The sequence below is a fragment of the Gymnogyps californianus genome, chromosome 1, assembly GCF_018139145.2.
Source record: "Gymnogyps californianus isolate 813 chromosome 1, ASM1813914v2, whole genome shotgun sequence".
Taxonomy (NCBI): domain Eukaryota; kingdom Metazoa; phylum Chordata; class Aves; order Accipitriformes; family Cathartidae; genus Gymnogyps; species Gymnogyps californianus.
The window spans coordinates 166234195-166252109 of NC_059471.1; the positions used below are offsets into that span (position 1 = coordinate 166234195).

Sequence of the window (17915 nt, forward strand, 5' to 3'; positions counted from 1 at the left end):
AATTACAAATATTATTGTTCAATGGCAAGATACTTAAAAATTGTGGGCAAACTGTTTTGATGCCTGTGGTAGTTAATATTTTATATGAGATCCAGTCAATAGCTACACAGGTTTTTTTATAGGTTCTGGGTGACAGTTGCTGTATTATTGGTGACATAGCTAGACCATGCTACATGAAATGCTACTGTTTAATATTAACAATATGTTGTCATGGGTTGACAAAGAAATATTAAGAAATGCAGTGATCAATTAATCACTCCGGAGTGCACTTCTTATGTATCAGTGGCTACCCAGTCGTTTTCCAAAATGGAACCTTTAATTTTTAGATAAAGTTAGCATAAATGGAATGTCTTTCCCTCATTCTTTGGACTCGTTGTCCAGTCATACTTGTTCAAGTGTTTTAGGGATCAGTAAAGGACAGAGAGTGAAATATCCCCTTTATGCATAGAAGGGATGCCATCCAGGGGGACCTTGACAGGCTTGAGAAGTTGGCCCGTGTGAACCTCATGCAGTTCAACAAGGCCAAGTGCAAGGTCCTCCACATGGGTCAGGGCCATCCCCAATATCAGTACAGACTGGGGGAGGAATTGATTAAGAGGTGGATGAAAAATTGGATATGAGCCAGCAATGTGTGCTTGCAGCCCAGAAAGCCAATCGTACCCTGCGCTGCATCAAAAGAAGCATGGCCAGCAGGTCGAAGGAGGTGATTCTTCCCTTCCACTCCACTCTGGTGAGACCCCACCTGGAGTACTACATACAGCTTTGGGGTCGCCAGCACGAGGAAGACATGGACTTGTTAGAGCAGGTCCAGAGGAGGGCCACAAAAATGATCAGAGGGATGGAACACCTCTCCTAGGAGAAAAGGCTGAGAGAGTTGGGGTTGTTCAAGCTTGAGAAGAGAAGGCTGCAAGGAGACCTTGTTCTGGCCTTCCAATATATAAAGGGGGATTATAGGAAGGACAGAGAGAGACTTTTTACCAAGGCCTGTAGTGACAGGACAAGGGGCAATGGTTTTAAACTGAAAGAGGGTAGATTCAGATTGGACATAAGGAAGAACTTTTTTTACGATGAGGGTGGTGGCACACTGGAACAGGTTGCCCAAAGAAGTTGTGGATGCCCCATCCCTGGAAGTGTTCAAGATCAGGTAGGATAGGGTTTTGAGCAACATGAAAGATGTCCCTGCCTATGGCAGGGAGGTGGGACTAGATGATCTTTGAAGATCCCTTCTGACCCAAACCATTCTGTGATTCTGATTCTATGATTCTAAGTATCCTTTCTTCAATGTACTCTACAAGTTTAGGCCTGTCATCATAACACAGTTTTGAAGGAACTGCTCTTATTTTGATTCTTGTGTAATATATCATCCCACAGTTAATTTGTAAGAAGGCTAGTCCAGGGCTTCTGCCATCTCTGCAACACATAAAAAGAAATAAGCTTTGCAGTGCAGGGATGATTTGCTGCATCCCTGGAAAAGGGATGGTGAATCAGCTTCCTCCAAATGCTAAAGAGCAGCTGAGTCTTACGTATCCGTTGAAATCTATGGTGGATTTGTATTTAGCAAAATCAGGTATTCTGCCTGCTATATATCCAATACTCAGTCTCTAGTGTAGCTAAATGCCCATATGCTTAACTTTAAATTAGCCCAAAGATGAGAGTGAAAAAAATAATATAAGACAAATTATTTATGTATTTTGCTTTTCTGGGCAGTTTTGGCTACTAGCAGAGACACTGAACCAATGAGTTAGAGAGACCTTTGATCTCACCTACTATGGTCATACTGATGATTCTTGAGAACTACAGCCTCGATTCAGATTCTCTAGCATGTTTCTGAGGAGCAGTGTCTGCTTGGTGCTGAACATAGGTGTCATGGTGCAAACCAATCATTCTTGAAGTCATTACAAGTGAAATGCATCCTAATATGAAGCTGTAGTCCACGCATGACATGCGGGATGACCAGTGGAATGATAATTAGTCCTCCTTTATGAGAACAGGGAAACATCTCCCACGTCGTTACTGGAGAACAATAGCACCGTGTAGTGACATAAAGCGCATGGGATCACATCACAGTGATCTGCTGGTTGCCGTGGTGACGGGAGTGGGCCTGCAAAGCCAGCCGCCCGGCTGCTGAATTGGAAGGGATAAGAAAAACACAGCCCACTTCCCATGCGAAATGAATTACAAGAACAAGCAAAGGAAGGAAAGAAAATTGTCAACCCTTAATCAAATGTTCTCTTATTTTTAGAAAGAGTTTGAAGAAAATGGAGGCCATCTCTGCTTACCTCTTGGGCTTCAGGGACCTGGCTAGTAATATCTCTGTACAAACTGTGGAAATAAATCACAACAGTCTGTATAAGAAAAATTACATGTAACAGAAATCTCATCTGTGTGCAGTGGGAGACAACAATACCTTAGTCAATCCTGCTATTCGTTGTGCCTGCCTTAGCAAACAAAATCTGTAGGAGTATGTTAAAATGGGTCTCAACATCACGACTGTATTTAGCAGGCAAGCCTGACTGCGTATTTTACCTGCACCCTTTTAATTTTCACCTAGAGAAAGTATAATCCTGTTCCTTATTAGCTTACAAGCTCTCTTACCTTTTACCCTTGCTTCACCACTACAGATCAAAAGCAGCATGGTGGAACGTGAAACGCATTTAAACGTAGCGAATCAGTGACGCATAGAAAACACCATTCATTTTCCAGTATTTCTCATTTTTGGGAGCGGCTTCATATTTTATTATATTTAGTAATATTAAACAAAACGGCAAGTTCAGTTGACCTAACAGCCTCCAATTACTAGCAGCCAGGTCCTGAAAATGATTTGGGCACCTCAAAGTTAGGCAGTGCCTTCATTTTGCAGTACACAGAGTGGACTCCAAACAGCCAGGTGAGGCCTCCAAGACCATATTAAAATGCAGTTAGCTGCAGCAATGGTGAGCATCGCCACGCTTGACTCTACAGTTCCTGTCTCTGGGAGTGGGATGCCTACAATTGAATTAGGCACATAAGACCCTGCATAACTTAATAGGAAGAGAAAGGCAATTAAGAAAGGGGTTTGCAATGCTAAGCAAAGGAAGCCAGTAAGATGCTCCAAAGCAGGAGTTATATTTGAAAGTTTTGCCTCCCTTTGCAGCCCTGCATTAGACACCATTTGGAGGCTGGATTTCCCATGCTGCTCCCAGGATCTTGACATCCAAGTTGTCCCTTTGGATGAGGACAGCTGGCTCTCTGTTTTCTTTCAAATTACAGTATGCACCAGAAGCATGAGTCTGTAGCTCAGAAGTTAGGATACTTGATTGAAAGAAATAGAAAGTCTTGAATTTTTAGATTTTTCTCTGCTTTTTATATTTGGCAGTCACTGGATGTAAACCAGAAACATTTCTAGCAACAGCACAAGAAGATTGATTTACCACAGCCAGCTGTCACTGGTTTAAAGGATAATATTCCTTTCTGGCCTACTGACTAAACTTCACAGCAATTTAGTTTCAGCAGGACCAGTGAACGATTCTTCCTCAATCCCAGAGTGCCTTTTCCTATCAGTTGTTGCATAGCTTGCTCTCTTCTTAGGAAATTTGAGTATGAGAAAGACATGTGAATCTGATCTCCCACCTTCTGCATGAATCCTCTAATGGCTGGGCTGTGCTATGAGAAAGAAAGATAAAGCCATTCTTCCTCCTTCCATCACATTTTTAAGAGAGAGCAGCTGCCAATTCACGCCGTGCCTCTGTGTTTCTGCTTTGGGCATGCTCTGAGACTTCCTACCAGATGAAGCTCTGATGGCATCTAAGAGGAGGGCCTACTTTCGAGACTCACTCGAAGGTCTGACGTTGTTTCCAAGCTGCTCTGTCTGCTCAGAACGGAGAGCTTGAACACCGGGCAGCACAAAGGTAAAGCTGCCAGTGTGAGCGGGGTTCAGCTGCAGGCAGGAGATGAACAACCACTTCCAAGACCTCAGTCGTAACTTTAGGGCATAAGTTTGTGAAGGCTGAAGTATTTTCTTGAGCATGTGTTTTCCTTGCTGCTATTTCACAGACCCTTTCTGTGAATAACCTATTTTTAACACATGGATCCTGCCCAGAATTTTACAGTCAAAGTCTTTGACTCTGCATTTTGTGCTCTCCGCGCTGATTTGGGTGGCTCACTTTTTAAACTATATGACTAGTGTTGATAAAAATGTGCAGAAGGAAATACTTCTGTGAGACATTCTGGGAGGTGAACAGAGTTTTTACATTTATTACAAAAACGCCAGTGTTTGTTAGCTCCAAGGTTAACTCCATGTTACATGCAGAGTGGGTATTCAGCATTTTTGTTATGGCTGAAAATATCATGTTTGCCCCTTCCTGCACTCCCCAAACTTACACACTTATTGGAGAAAGGAATATTTTTCTGAGAATTTAGAAGTCTGTTAATTAGCTCACAGTAATATTGATTTTAAAGTGGGTCCTTTGAGAAATTTAGCATCTAAGCTAACTAGCATTTATCTCAAGTAATCTGAATAATGGTACAATATAGACTCTCTGGAATTTTCATTACTCAAATGAAGTGAAATTATCTTCACAATATACATTCAAGACATTAAGATGTAATTTAGGTAAGTATTAATAATTATTTTATTGAATTGTTATGACTAAATAGGCAGACAGTTGGGTCAACAACGTTAGTAATTAAGTGGGCCAAGTGCAACATCAGAGGTAATTTTTTCAATTGCCACCTTATCTGTGCAGCTAATTTGCATGTGACAATTGTGTTGGTTGTAATGAATCAGTACTACAAGGAAGAGGGGATTAAAATAGCAGAAATTCTTCCTACAAGGGTCCTTGTCCCAGCTATCAGTATTGTTTAATTATCACTATACTTTAATTAACTATTACTGTTGTGTGAAAGGTCTGTGACTATATGCTCATTTGAATATCAATATTTGAAAAGCTTTTGATGGCACTGGTTACTTCAGGTTCACTTCTGGAAGAGCTGAATGTGAACCAGAGAGAGATCTTTAAAACTTAGGTGGAGTGGGACTCTAGTCTGTTGGGACTCCTTTTTAAACTGACCCGACTTACATCATCTTCTATCGTTGTGCATAGTTTGCAAATTAGGGCTCTGAATTGCTATTGCCCCACTCTTACCTATGAGTGAAATGGCCTTTTTTAGTTAACATTTCGATAGTAGTTTATTATTACTTCCTGACGAAACGACAGTAACATGGAAAACTTTCTTCCAGTTTTCTCTTTGTTTTTGTGGAGTTTTTAATTGCTAAGAAAGTAATAAATGTAAAGACTGACAATACAGCAAGGTGAGGATTGAGAATGAGTATCAGTATCAGTAGTTTAAAAGCAAAATAATTTTGGAAGAATGTTATCAAATGATTATTTTGCAACATGCTTGGTCCTTTCTTCCTAACATGTTTTATAATCAATCTCTTTCCCCCAAAGGCAAAATTTCATGCTTCTGCAGGGGATTTTTCTAACATAGTCTTGTCAGGTTTGTAGGTGAAATAACAATTTCTGCAGTATCTCCAGGAATCTGATAAATCTTTCTGACCTGAAAGTACAAGTTAGGCGTTTCACTCAATAATCATTCTTACAGATCTTGTTTTCATGTTAACAGTGGCAATACTAGTGAGAGGCAACCTTTTCACTCATACTGAATCTTGCTAAATTCTGGTTGTTTGCCAGTTCTTGTTTGGAAATGAAACATGTGACACATTGCCTGAAATTTTTGCACTAATAAGAGGCAGTGTTCATTATTGAAAGCTACATTTCTCTAGTCATTTCTTGCAAGTCTCTAAGAAATAAACTCTTTTACCTTGTGGAAAAGCTATGTTGTGGTGAAAATTTATAAACCTGGCATATGATTTAGACAGTGAAAAAGAAAAGTCCTGGTTATTCAATGTGTCCTTAACCACATTGTGAGCTGTCTCTAATTTGTTCCCACCCAGAGGACAGTTTAGATGTCAACTATGTCAAGGGGATGCAGTTTGGAAGGATATTAGGATTAGGTGGGTGAGAAGCAAAGCAGTTCAGACTGAGGAGGGGGCTGTTTTAAGTGAGCTGTTGAGGATGTGCTTCATAATAGTCCTTGTTTCCACTGGTACCAGATGCCTGCTCCCTTCCTTCTCAGTTATGCATTTGGGGTTGAAGGGGTAAGAAAGAATAGAGCTCTTTGGTGCTGTTGGTCTCAGTTTTCAATCTCTGACATCAGTCTCCAAGCATGTATAATGGAAGAACGTTCCCATCTGCTACTGCCCTGCTCCCACTTCTCTTGTCTGAGTGGCAGGAACGATGGTGCTCTCGGATACTCCAGCTAAGTGTACCACCTCCCATATTCTCTTTTTTCCTTTCTGTGCCAGGTCATATTTCCAGCAGCCCTGTAAGCCCAAGCATGAGGCCTGTTGCCCCAACTCCATTCAGATCCCCCCAGCTGTGCTCCTGCAGTGTCAAGTCTCAGTCAGCCAGGGTGAGAGTAAGTGCAATACACATTGGTAGAGATATTGGCAAGGCACTTTGCACACCCACCAGGCCTTGTCAGCATACACCATGATCTTACCCATCGCTATGTGTTAGGTGCTGCTTGTACCAGCTCTTCTGAGTCCCTACTGACCTCATTATGTGATGGTGCAGCAAATTACTACATGGGTGGCTGGGAGAGGACCAAGGAGAGCGTAAAGCGCTCCCCATGCAACGAGAGTGATGCAAGCACCAGTGCTGCCCCATCAACACTGTACTCACCTCAGAAATCATCCTTCCCTTACCCACACCAACCCTGTTCTTGGGCAAACCAATTTCCAATACACCAGAAGCATAAAAAAGTTACCAGAAGTTGTTGCTATCTCCAGTAGCACTTGGCATCTCCAGGTGAACTTGGTCTCAATAATGGCTGCACAGCAAATGAATTCAACTCAACCTGGTGAGTAGCAGCTCTTACACAGCTTTAGGCACCAGATTTACTACTTTTCTTCCTCTAGCTGACATAGCTGAGCACAGAAAAAGCTGATTTAGTTGGCATTGCCAGCCTATAGCCAGAACTCTCCCAAATCTTCTATTTCTTACATAACGATCTTTTCTTTTGTAAGGCAGGAAAAATCCTTAAATGAAAAATTAATTTCTTCTTTCTCTTTTTTTCAGTCAGTTTTTACTCCATTTACATAACATGATGCATATGCATTTACCTCCCCATTGAGTTTTTTTTCCCAGAACTTTGCAATGAAAATCTATGAAACCTCTCTCCAACCTTTATCAGGTTTTCAATCTATCAGCCAAGGTGAAGAACAATAATAAGACCAAAAAGCATATGCAGGTGGTTTGTTCCCCACAACCCGTCTCTTCCAACTTCAGCAGTTGAGTTTTCAGATAAGTCTAGTGATATATATGCCAGCTCTTTTAAAACTTCTGTATCATTTTACTTAGGTGACAGAACCAGACATTGGCATTTTTCACCATAGGTCTCCAGCACAGAAAATACATGAAGGAAGATTAAAAACATAGGTACAAAAAGGGGGCAATGAGAAACATACAGTCACGTCTGTCATCCTAATATGTTCTTCTAATCACCGTATTTTATTGTCTTCAGGGACAACGCTTCAAAGTGCTTTTGTTCCTGCAGGATGTAGAATGAGTATTGGTCTTTTTTTTTTTTTTTTAAATCTTGAAAGTTGTTCTCTTTTGATAGTAAATGAAGTTGTCTACAAGTTTATGAATCTTTTGCTTTGATTGGATTTTAGAAGTTCTTTGAGCTGTTTAATGTATTAAAATCAGGCTATTTTCAATAGAGTAATTTTTTTGCTATAAATCTGACATATTCCAGATTAAATTGTTTTCTGAAGATTCCATATACATATATCTGTACTTACATACATTTGGAATCTGGTATAAAGGTCTAATCCAGCATTTTTGGGAAAGACTGTATTAACTTCAGATGGAGAGTGCGAGGTGATTTTGTATGGAAGAACTCAAATAAATGCCAGTAAAATCTTTATCTCATAGTGTACCATTATGTATTTTGTTCTGAACTTATTTATAGGAACTATCTCAGATTTTGGCAAAATTTCTGGGTTTTTTAAATTGTGTTGTTTTTCATATGCCTCCAGTCTCCCACATGCACAGTCATTTTTCCTTCCTTCTTGAGCCCAACTGTTCTGTGAAACTACTGCCTTCTTACGCAGGAGATTGGCTTCCTGTATGTGCTTACAGGGAAAAAGATTATATTCCTGAGAGTTGTGCAGAACCACAAATCCCGGGAGGGGTCAGCTACACTTTTTCCTAACTGGAACTTCAGAAACAGGATCTTTCTAATTCATAAGTAAGACTATCTCTTATGCATTAACAAGACAGGAATTTCAACAGTGTAAGCTGAAGTGAATGAGATCTGAATCTGTCCTAGTATAAGGAATTTTGATATATTCTTATTGCTTTAATTCCGAGAAGTAAGTTTTCCTTCCAACTAAGTTTTCCTATAGACTTAAGAAACTACAATATCACAAAGCCTCTTATGTTTTTATTACATAACAAAAGCATAATAACCTCAGTAGAGATTGCTGTCCCATATTTCCTGTTATAAGAATCCGTTTTGTATGTAAGCATATCAAAGTTAAATCTTTGGACTCAAATTCTCTAGGTGTCTGCTAGAATAATTTCTTTTTGGTGAATGTTTCAGCTAATATAGCTCAGCTATTTTTAAGGCTGAAATAATGTGAAAAGACACTCTTGCATTCATATTCATTTTAATTACATTTACCATGTCATCTCTGTAAAGTTAATTGAGGTTAAATTTGGCCCAGCTTATAATAAATGTGTGCATGGCAGCTAAGAGCAGGGAGAGAATTTTGCCTCGTCTCTGATCTGCTGCAGAAGGAAGTTAGGTTTTCCTCACTCTCAATGTAGCAGCCTATGGAAGGAGACTGGAGGAGCACAAGAAGAGTAATCAGGTAAAAAAAGAATCAGGGACTGGGATTAAGGGGATAATGGGACCAGACACCAGGGAGATAGGAATACGGGGGACTGTTTATTTCTCTTCACAGATATGTCTGCAAAGCAGACAGCAGCTTTCTACTACTGTCAGTTTACTCCTCTATGTTAAGCAGTAGTGGATTATACTGAGTATCTAAAGTTTCCTGGTTTGCTCTTGTGCAAAGACGAAGAGCTGGTTTAGCTCCATGGCAGGGACAGTCAAGTCTGTTTTACAGGAGAGATGAGTGTCTGCTACTGTTGACACTGATGGTAACACACAGCAAAAGCTCCAAAATCTGAGCACATTGGAAGACCAGGTTGTTGCCTTCTTAGACTGGGGACAAGGAGGCAACATGAATTCCAGGCTTTCCTGAGTTTTAAATATTTTATTTTGTAACCTTGACATACTTTAAAAAATATGTAATACCAACTACAAAGAAACAAAACATATGAACTAATAGATAAGAAAAAAACAATACTAAAGGAATAACAAAATAATGCTTTCTCTGCTATGCAGCAACTATGTGCAAAAAGACAGGATTTTCCTGTGCCTAAGGGTTTTAAACATTGCAATATTTGAAGCTGGATGCCAAGGTTAGTGACACCAGTAAACTCTGTGTAGTAGCTCAGTGATGAGTACACTATGATTGTGCGTAAATATCATGCAGCAATGAAAGGTGAAATCTGAAAAACAGTGAAATGAAGTGAAAGCAATAGCTGTAAACGAAATAGCTGCATTTATTAAACTGAACGAAAATGTATAGCCTTTGTTTTGGACTGGATCCTCAGTTGGCTCAGTTTCCTTAAATCCATTTATGCCAGCTATTTCCAGCAGCTGGAGAATCCAGCCCAAAATGGAATGTTTTTTTCCCCAATTCTTCCTTTAAGTTTACAGCCTCTTTTAGGTTATTTAAAGGAGAAAGGAAGAAAGGGGAAATTATATTTTGTGTGTGTTTACCGGGGAGATGAAGGGGGTATTAACCCCAGCTCATCACTATCACTGTTTGCACAGCCTGTGCTGCATGCACTCTTACACCATGTGATCTATTTAAACCAGCATGATTGCACTGCTTCTCCCTTTAGAGCAGGTCTCTGCCTGCCCCTGTTCTGAATGCTGCACACAAATTCTTTCAGGATATGATTTGCAGACTTGTAGTCTTAAATCATACCACTTACTGTGAAACATAATTTTAAATGTAATAGCTTTGCAAAGTTTCTATGATTGCCTTAAAAAGGCATCCCCTAGATTTTGCAGGATACTCTGCAGAGTAGCACTTGAGAGTCCTCAAGAGTACATCTGTAAACTAATCAGTCCATCTGAAAAGAGTGAAGATTTAGCAGCTGAACAGGGTGAAGTATTGCATATTCCAGTGTGCTTTTTGAAAGAAAGCTATGTTGCTGTGGGACAGGAGATTGGATATTCAGAAAGAATTCGTATCCATTATTAAGTCCTGAGTCAGCAAAGTATTTAAGCATGTTCTGTTATGCGCCTATTAGCTTTTCATTTTGCTGCTGCTTAAGAGCTCTACTGAGTCAGAAGCAGCAAGCCAAATGGAAAGGTGGAGATGAAGTTTTCATGGATTTGCTCACATAAAGCCTATTTCATGATGATGTTAAATGAGTATGAATAATAAGAATTCTTGCTTCTAGCAAATTAGTGTCATGAGACTCCAACAGAGGCAAGAGTTCAAGACAGGTCATCTGTTTTTTGCAGGTTTTGCTTGCAACTGTAATAGTTAGAAGCTTTTTAAAAATAAAATAAATTTTTAAAAAGCTGAGTTTTTGTCTGAAATGAGGTAGTCTAAAAAGGGAATACAAGATTGCCAGCCTACTTTGAACCATCTTGATTTGATCCTTGGCTGCAATTCCCTTTTTGAGCTACTGTTGTGCCTCCTGTGATTCCAAATAGTCACTGCCTGCTAATCAAGTACCTTAACCTTCAAATGCTGAACTTACTATCTAGGTGGTGTCAGACTCCTTGAACTTAGGAGTCGTATTATCCTGTTTGTGTAGCTATAGGTCCTCTCCTACTGCTAGCAACTCCTAAGAATAGAGGCTCGAATTGTGGAGGCTTATTTTATGGACTTTTGTGGGCAATTATTTTGTGTATTGTTTGAACAGATGATCTTTTTCAGCTTTTTGCATGTTAGGAATTATTTGACCTGCCTGCAAGCAGGGAGATAACAGCAGTGACAGGTAAGGTTAGGATTGCACTGGTACAGTGAAATTTAGGGGGATAGAGACTGTATGGCGTTTGTTGATACCACTCCCTTTCTTCACCAGTTTACTAACAAGGAACTAAATAATTTAATCCTCATCCACTCTGCTCATCTTATTCTGTGTTAAATATTTTCCAGTCTGGAGAAAAATGAACATCATGTATAGCTGGGTGAGGTAGGAGGGGAATTGAAAAATGAAGAGTTTCTGAACATTTCTGTAGTCATGTCCTTGGTTCCAGTCAAATGAAAGAAGGTTCACACCTGGTATGTGGCTTGAGTGAGAGCTGCAATTTCTCCACCGGCAGTGCTACCAGCAGTATAGTAATTGTCCATGAGTTCAAGCACCCTCCACCATATGTTGTCATCATGAAAATGAATGCAATCATCAGTAATTTATGATTCTTGTCAGATACTGTAAGTTAAGCAAAGTGTTCTCTTTTAAACGCAACAGAAGGGCTTGTTTCAGGCTATTGAAGGCCTCTTATTTTTTCATTTTTATTCCACCTTTTTTTTCCATTTTTAGGGAAGCAATGTAATGGAAGACCAGGATCTCTTGGAAATAGGAATCCTTAACTCTGGACACAGACAGAGAATACTCCAAGCAATCCAGCTTCTCCCAAAGGTATAGTTTCTGTTATTATCCAAGCAAGGGAACTAACACCTACAGCTTTCACGTTATTTAAAACACTTTTTTGAATGGAGATAAACATAACTCTCTACTGTTTGTGTAGACATGTTTTTTACATATGCAAATGTGGCATAAAGTAATGTCACTGCATTGGACTCACTTTGTATAGATGTAATTGACAAACAAAGCAAAGGAGAGTAAAATCTGTAATTTGAAGTGATGGCTGTTTAGAATTTATTTTAATTATTTTGGGCTTTTCGATCTGTTTATAGGCTGTCGTTACACATGTGTAAATAAGGCTGTCAATGAATCCCAGACATTTGTCTTTACATAGCAGTTGGCCTGGAAATACTTTGCCTCTTATATAAGTATTCTTAAAAGCCTTGGATGAAACATTGTTTTCCTAATACCTGCCTTTCATGTAAGATGCAGAGACTCCTGCAGGCTTCATATTTGATTTGCTACCGTGTATATGAATTTTGCTTCTCAGCTGTGGACAGAATAACTTGCGGTCATTTTCCAATCATTTTTGGTGCTAGCTGATTTAAACTATAGATTTTAAAATCAGTGATAGAAAGGGATTGTTCTTATATTTTGCATATCAGAATATATCAGTGGAGGCTTCTACTACCATTCCAAACAAAAGAGATAGTGGGCCTAGCATGAAAACTTACTATTTGATTTTGGAAAGCTGTATAAGGAGAATGAATGAGGAGAAGTAGACACCAGTAGGGCTCAGAAGGCTGCCACATGTGATGCAGATACTTAGTGCAAGATACTAGGGCAGGAATAAAACCTCGTGTAAAGTGCGTGGAGTGTTCTGGGAGCAGCATGTGTAGAATAATTAAGGTAAATAGAGATTAGTCTGCTTGCAGTGTGATAATGTTGGAGAACGAGAAGAGTTATTGAAGGACTTCTCAGTCTAGAGCATGAGGCTGACATTTCTGGAAGAGGCTTTTTGATACATCAAAGCTTACTGAATGGATCACTTGTAAAAGAGAACAAGGGTTTCTTTGGTATCGGAAAAATTAGAAGTTGCAAACAATTTCTGTATCTGGATGTGTTAGTCAATCTATATCTACTAAAATATGAACCTGTGCACTGAAACACCAAAGATTATTAAAGACAATAATATTCCACATACCATGGTAGACAAGTGAGATAAATGGTACAAGTAGTAGGGTATATAAAAGTAGCATTTGATGAATTACAATGGATATTTAAGGTTTAACTATGCATTTATGAATTTTTCAGCAATGTTATTATTCAAACAAAATTTTGTAATCTTAATCCCTGCTCTTAACTGATGAAATATTTTTTCTGTTTTTCATACTTCTTAGAGAGATCAGCTTTCTTGTATTCTTGTTTAAATTTTTCAAAATTAATGAATGGATTGTTAATACATCATAATTTTAGTGCTGTCTGCACTCAGTAACTGGTGTTTATGAAAACATTGTTAATAATGTCTGCTTTTGGAGAGTATGCTAATGCTGAGACCAGATTCTGTCATAAAACTCCAACTGAGGTCTTTTTAAAATGTGCTTAATGTGAAGAAGGAGGACAGAATCAAGATCTAGAGATACTCTTGAAACCAGTTGAAAACAAGGTGGTTATGAAGTTACTTGGAAGAATCAACATCTTCTGAACCGAAGATAATTAAGTAACACAGAATGGCTTGAAGCATGGGCTGAATAATGGTGAGGTAGTCTTTAGCAGCTTCCCTGTTGAGCTAGAAAACACAGTCCTTAAGGACCACGTTTTTAATGTGTCTTTGATGCAAGAATGTTACACCAAAACAAAGGCAATCGAAAGCTGAAGTTGTGCATCACATTTCTTTACTTAAATGACTCAGAAACGCAAAAGAGCTTACATAGTAAAAATACATAATTTCCTATTCAAAAACAAGTTCTTTTGAAGGCACAGCTGTTGAATAGTTATGGGGCCCAAAAATTGGGATCATGGTAAGTTTTATCTAATGTAACCCACCCTTGCTGTATTCACAACACCTTGCAGAAGATCTAAAAAGCTTTCACATCCTGCAAGGAACCGTGAAATATTTCTGTATATCTATTTGTTTGTTGGTAAGTTCAGCTCTGTCATCATGCATTCAAAATAGTGCATACCATCTAAATATTTTAAGATCTCAAACCATAATTGGAGTCTCACTAATTTGAATCTCATTAGATAAAAATTCTTTTAGTTTGTTTATTTTGAACATGTACCTCTTTTCTGTTCCTCATTTAATTTAAAACTTGATAACTCCTTGTGTTTTAGTACTTAATAACATTGCTGATGATGTTATTTTTAGTTTTACTATTAATGTTTCCTGTCTTGTGATACTTTCTAACTCAGATTTTGAGGTGGAAGTTAAGTGCTTTAAAAAACATCTATGGAACAACACTTCCTTAGAGCCATATACTCAGGCAGTATTGAATAAGCTCAGAGGGTAAAAATCAAGCAACAAATCTATTGTCAAGGTTTTAAAATACTCTTTTTTTAAAGCTCTTTGTCTTATTCTCATCAATATTCATCTCTGCAGCCTGAAAATGCAACAGGCGTTTAGTGGCTGAAAAGAAAGACTGTCTTTTTTTACTCATAATTGCTGGCTTCCTAAAGAGGGATGAATTTCTGTATTTCAAACACCAGTAGCCTGTTTAGGAACCACTTTCTAGAGCTTGAAGTAGTTTTAAATAGGAAAAAACGCCCACATATCTGTCCAAATATAGATGAATTAATCATTGTGGTTTCTTATTGTCCTGGTTTTGGCTGGGACAGAGTTAACTCTCTTCTTAGTAGCTGGTACAGTGCTGTGTTTTGGATTTAGTGTGAGAATAATGTCGATAACACTCTGATGTTTTAGTTGTTGCTAAGTAGCCCTTATCTTAAGCCAAGGACTTTTCAGTTTCCCATGCTCTGCCAGCAAGCAGATGTGCAAGAAGCTGGGAGGGAGCATAGGCAGGGCAGCTGACCTGAACTAGCCAAAGGGGTATTCCATACCATGGAACGTCATGCCCAGTATATAAAGTGGGGGGAGTTGGTCGGGAGGGACAGATCGCTGCTCGGGCATCAGTCAGTGGGTGGTGAGCAATTGCATTGTGCATCACTGGGTTTTTTTTTTTTCTTTTTTGTTCCCTCTTCTTTTTTTTATTATATTCCTTTTCATTATTGTTATTATTATTATTATTATATTTCATTATTATTATTGTTAGTATTTTATTTTACTTTAGTTATTAAACTGTTCTTATCTCAACCCACGAGTTCTACCTTCTTTCCCGATTCTCCTCCCCATCCCACTGGGAGCGAGGGCGGGGAGGGGGAAGTGAGGGAGCAGCTGTGTGGTGCTTGACTGCTGGCTGGGGTTAAACCACAACACTTATGCAGTGTTTAACCAGTACAAAAAGGTACATTTACCCAGATTTCTCAAAATATTTTTCCTTAATGATTCTGTATTTGAGGAGAACATTTCATAAGAGGGTAAACTGGTACATTTGTAAGAGATAGGCTGAGTTGAAATCTTTCAGTTAGAGTTCTGCTTTTCAAAATACCCTTTATTTTTGTTGGATTAGAGCTAGGAGCCCAAATTCTCATCTCACACTAATGTAATTTAAGTTATTCAAGTTTCACATTAATATTAACTAGACCACTTTATGGCTTATTATTATTAGATAAGGTTAAGACACTCCAGTAGAAATATCATTTGTAAAGTTAATTCTTGAAATGGAAATATTTTATACATGACATCAGTCTTAGAGCAAATTTCATAGCAGAGTTTGATATTGCATTTAAGATTTTTTTTGTGTGAAAAGAATGAAATCAATAAATGTTTGGAGAAGGAAGTTCAGACATGTTGAGAGGTAGAGACAATGTCTAAAAAGATACTGAAGGTGCAAGTACAAGGACTTGAGAAAAAAATTAATACTGAGAAAACAATTGTGTGCAGGATATGCTTAATTGACTAACAAAATAGTAGCAAACATGACGTAAAATTTTAGCCACACTTAAGTGACATAGGAAACCTAAGGAGCATTGCCAAGTTATTTCGGCATCCAAAACCTATGTGCAAGTGACTTCTCAATGGGTTCCTCAAAAGCTAAAATGTTTTTGAAAATAAGAATTATCCTAGCTTATCTGAGAATTTAGATAAGACGAAGGATTGTTTTTCTTTTCTAATGTGTGGGATGCTCAGTGTATGGCTCCTTCTCCCAGCGCATAATGGGAACACATTCTCTCATTTGACAGATGGAAGAAAGATGTTAGCTGAAAGCAGCTTTCTCCTGGCTTCAGAGCTATTCTTAAAGTATGCAGCTTGTTCCTTCCTGCACAGAGAGGTCTCAGCACAAAGCAAGTTTGGGAATCTTGTAGCAGTGGTGTGCAGGCAGCCAGCCTCTTTCCTGGGTGCTTTGCAGAACCAGACAAGAAGTAGGATATGAGCAGGCTATGAGCACATGCTCTCTGTGAGTAGTGTTACATGAGCAGTAAAGCTGTGCTTCCAAAAAGTGCTGGATCTATTACTCATATGTAACATTCTTTTGTGCATTTAGGAAAACAGAACTACTGTGCATGTGCACATTAACTATGCTGTGTATGTAACAGAGAAAGACCACATCATATGTTTGCTATTGCTATATTGCTGTTGGCTTAGACACCCCAGAGCTTAGCAAGCTGATTTGAATCCTGGTGTTTAATTCTCTCCCATTCAGCACAGCTAAAAGGTAGATCATTCCAACTTCCATTCCTAAAGACAGTGTCCAAACTAGGTGATGCTGCAAAGTGGTATCATAATGTTTATGACCCTTTCCGGCTGTGACTCTTTGGTTCTGGTCTACTGGAAGTGAAGATGAAAAACAGGATTCAAAGGAAGTGCTTCCTACCCTGTTGTTTTTCCTCCTTCTAATGCCTCTGGGAATTACTTTCCTGGTTTGGAAGGAGGCCACTCACCTGCTCATTACACTGCTTATAAGACCTTTAACCATAAGGACAGAAAGAAGTGTTAGAATCCAGCATAACACATGAATTTTTCAACTCTGAAACAAAAATGTGTGGACTACATTATTTAAGTAATGCAGCACAATAGGAATGGATTAGTAAAACAAGGCAGTTAGATACATCCATACTATAGTTCAGGATGTTTACTTCAGGCTAGCTTTAGACTGGTCCCATAGACCAAATGTCCCCTCCATGCATGTGCTTCAAAACCATCTGATGAAAGCAGTCTCACAAACATTTTCCTTCTTAACTGAGCCTATCAGTGAGCCACTCTAGACATGACATACTGTCATTTATCTGTATCATGTAGATAATGGCAGCATGTCACTGGTCCTGCCACCATTGCCCATAGAGTAAGTCTTATTTCTCTTCCTGCTTCTTTTATACTTTCTTATTTGTGGTTGACTCCACAATGCCTACTGGCTGCTCTGAGAATAGTCAGCAGGCAGGGAAATATGCTATATGAGAGGAAGCACTATTCTCTTTCTGTGATAACTAGACTAGGATGACAACCTGAATGAACTGACTTAGACTTTCTGCACATCCTTTTGTCCGAGAAAGAAGACATGGAAAATTGCTTCCTGGGAGTCTTTGCTGGTGTGGCTGTTCTGCCCCAGGCCTTCACTCTTCATGTATTCATGAGCTCCATAAGGGCCACTGATGGGATCCACATTCCCATCTGCAACCTGTCCGCAGGCAGCTATAAGCTACAAAGACTACCACTCAGTTGTCCCACACCTTTACTCATTGAGGCATATTTATGAACGTATTTTCAGGTCATCAAAAGGACTTCTGATACCCATATGGTCCATAATTCCAGTGATGGATTCAGAGGGAACACTAGCATCTTCTCTACGGGCAGCAATAGTGTTAGCAGCAACTGGGTACCACCTGCCTCATGGGAAATACTATGCACCCTCTGCATCACCAGGGCATGAGACCATACATACCCAGAAATGGAGCAAGTACCCAGTTTAACTGTAACTCTATCACATGCTGTGTGAAAGGAGACTGTGGCTTTCGCCGTCTGCCTGCAAGATAGCAGGCTGCATAACAGACTGGACACAAACATTTCCAATGTTTCCCAAACTATAGGTCTGGGCTGTGTTCTGCACAGCCCCTGCAAGGACACAGTTAAGT

The 17915-nt window shown here is 39.1% G+C and overlaps 1 protein-coding gene across 16 annotated transcripts in view; it reads left to right on the forward strand.

The window, feature by feature from the left end:
* Positions 1-17915, forward strand: part of ANKS1B (ankyrin repeat and sterile alpha motif domain containing 1B) — a 450932-nt gene that overhangs the window by 265825 nt on the left and 167192 nt on the right. For all 16 annotated transcript variants that reach the window (XM_050896179.1, XM_050896188.1, XM_050896196.1 and 13 more), the window contains one exon: positions 11685-11783. In XM_050896179.1, the coding sequence (XP_050752136.1) occupies positions 11685-11783 (99 nt within the window). The remainder of the gene's footprint in view (positions 1-11684; positions 11784-17915) is intronic.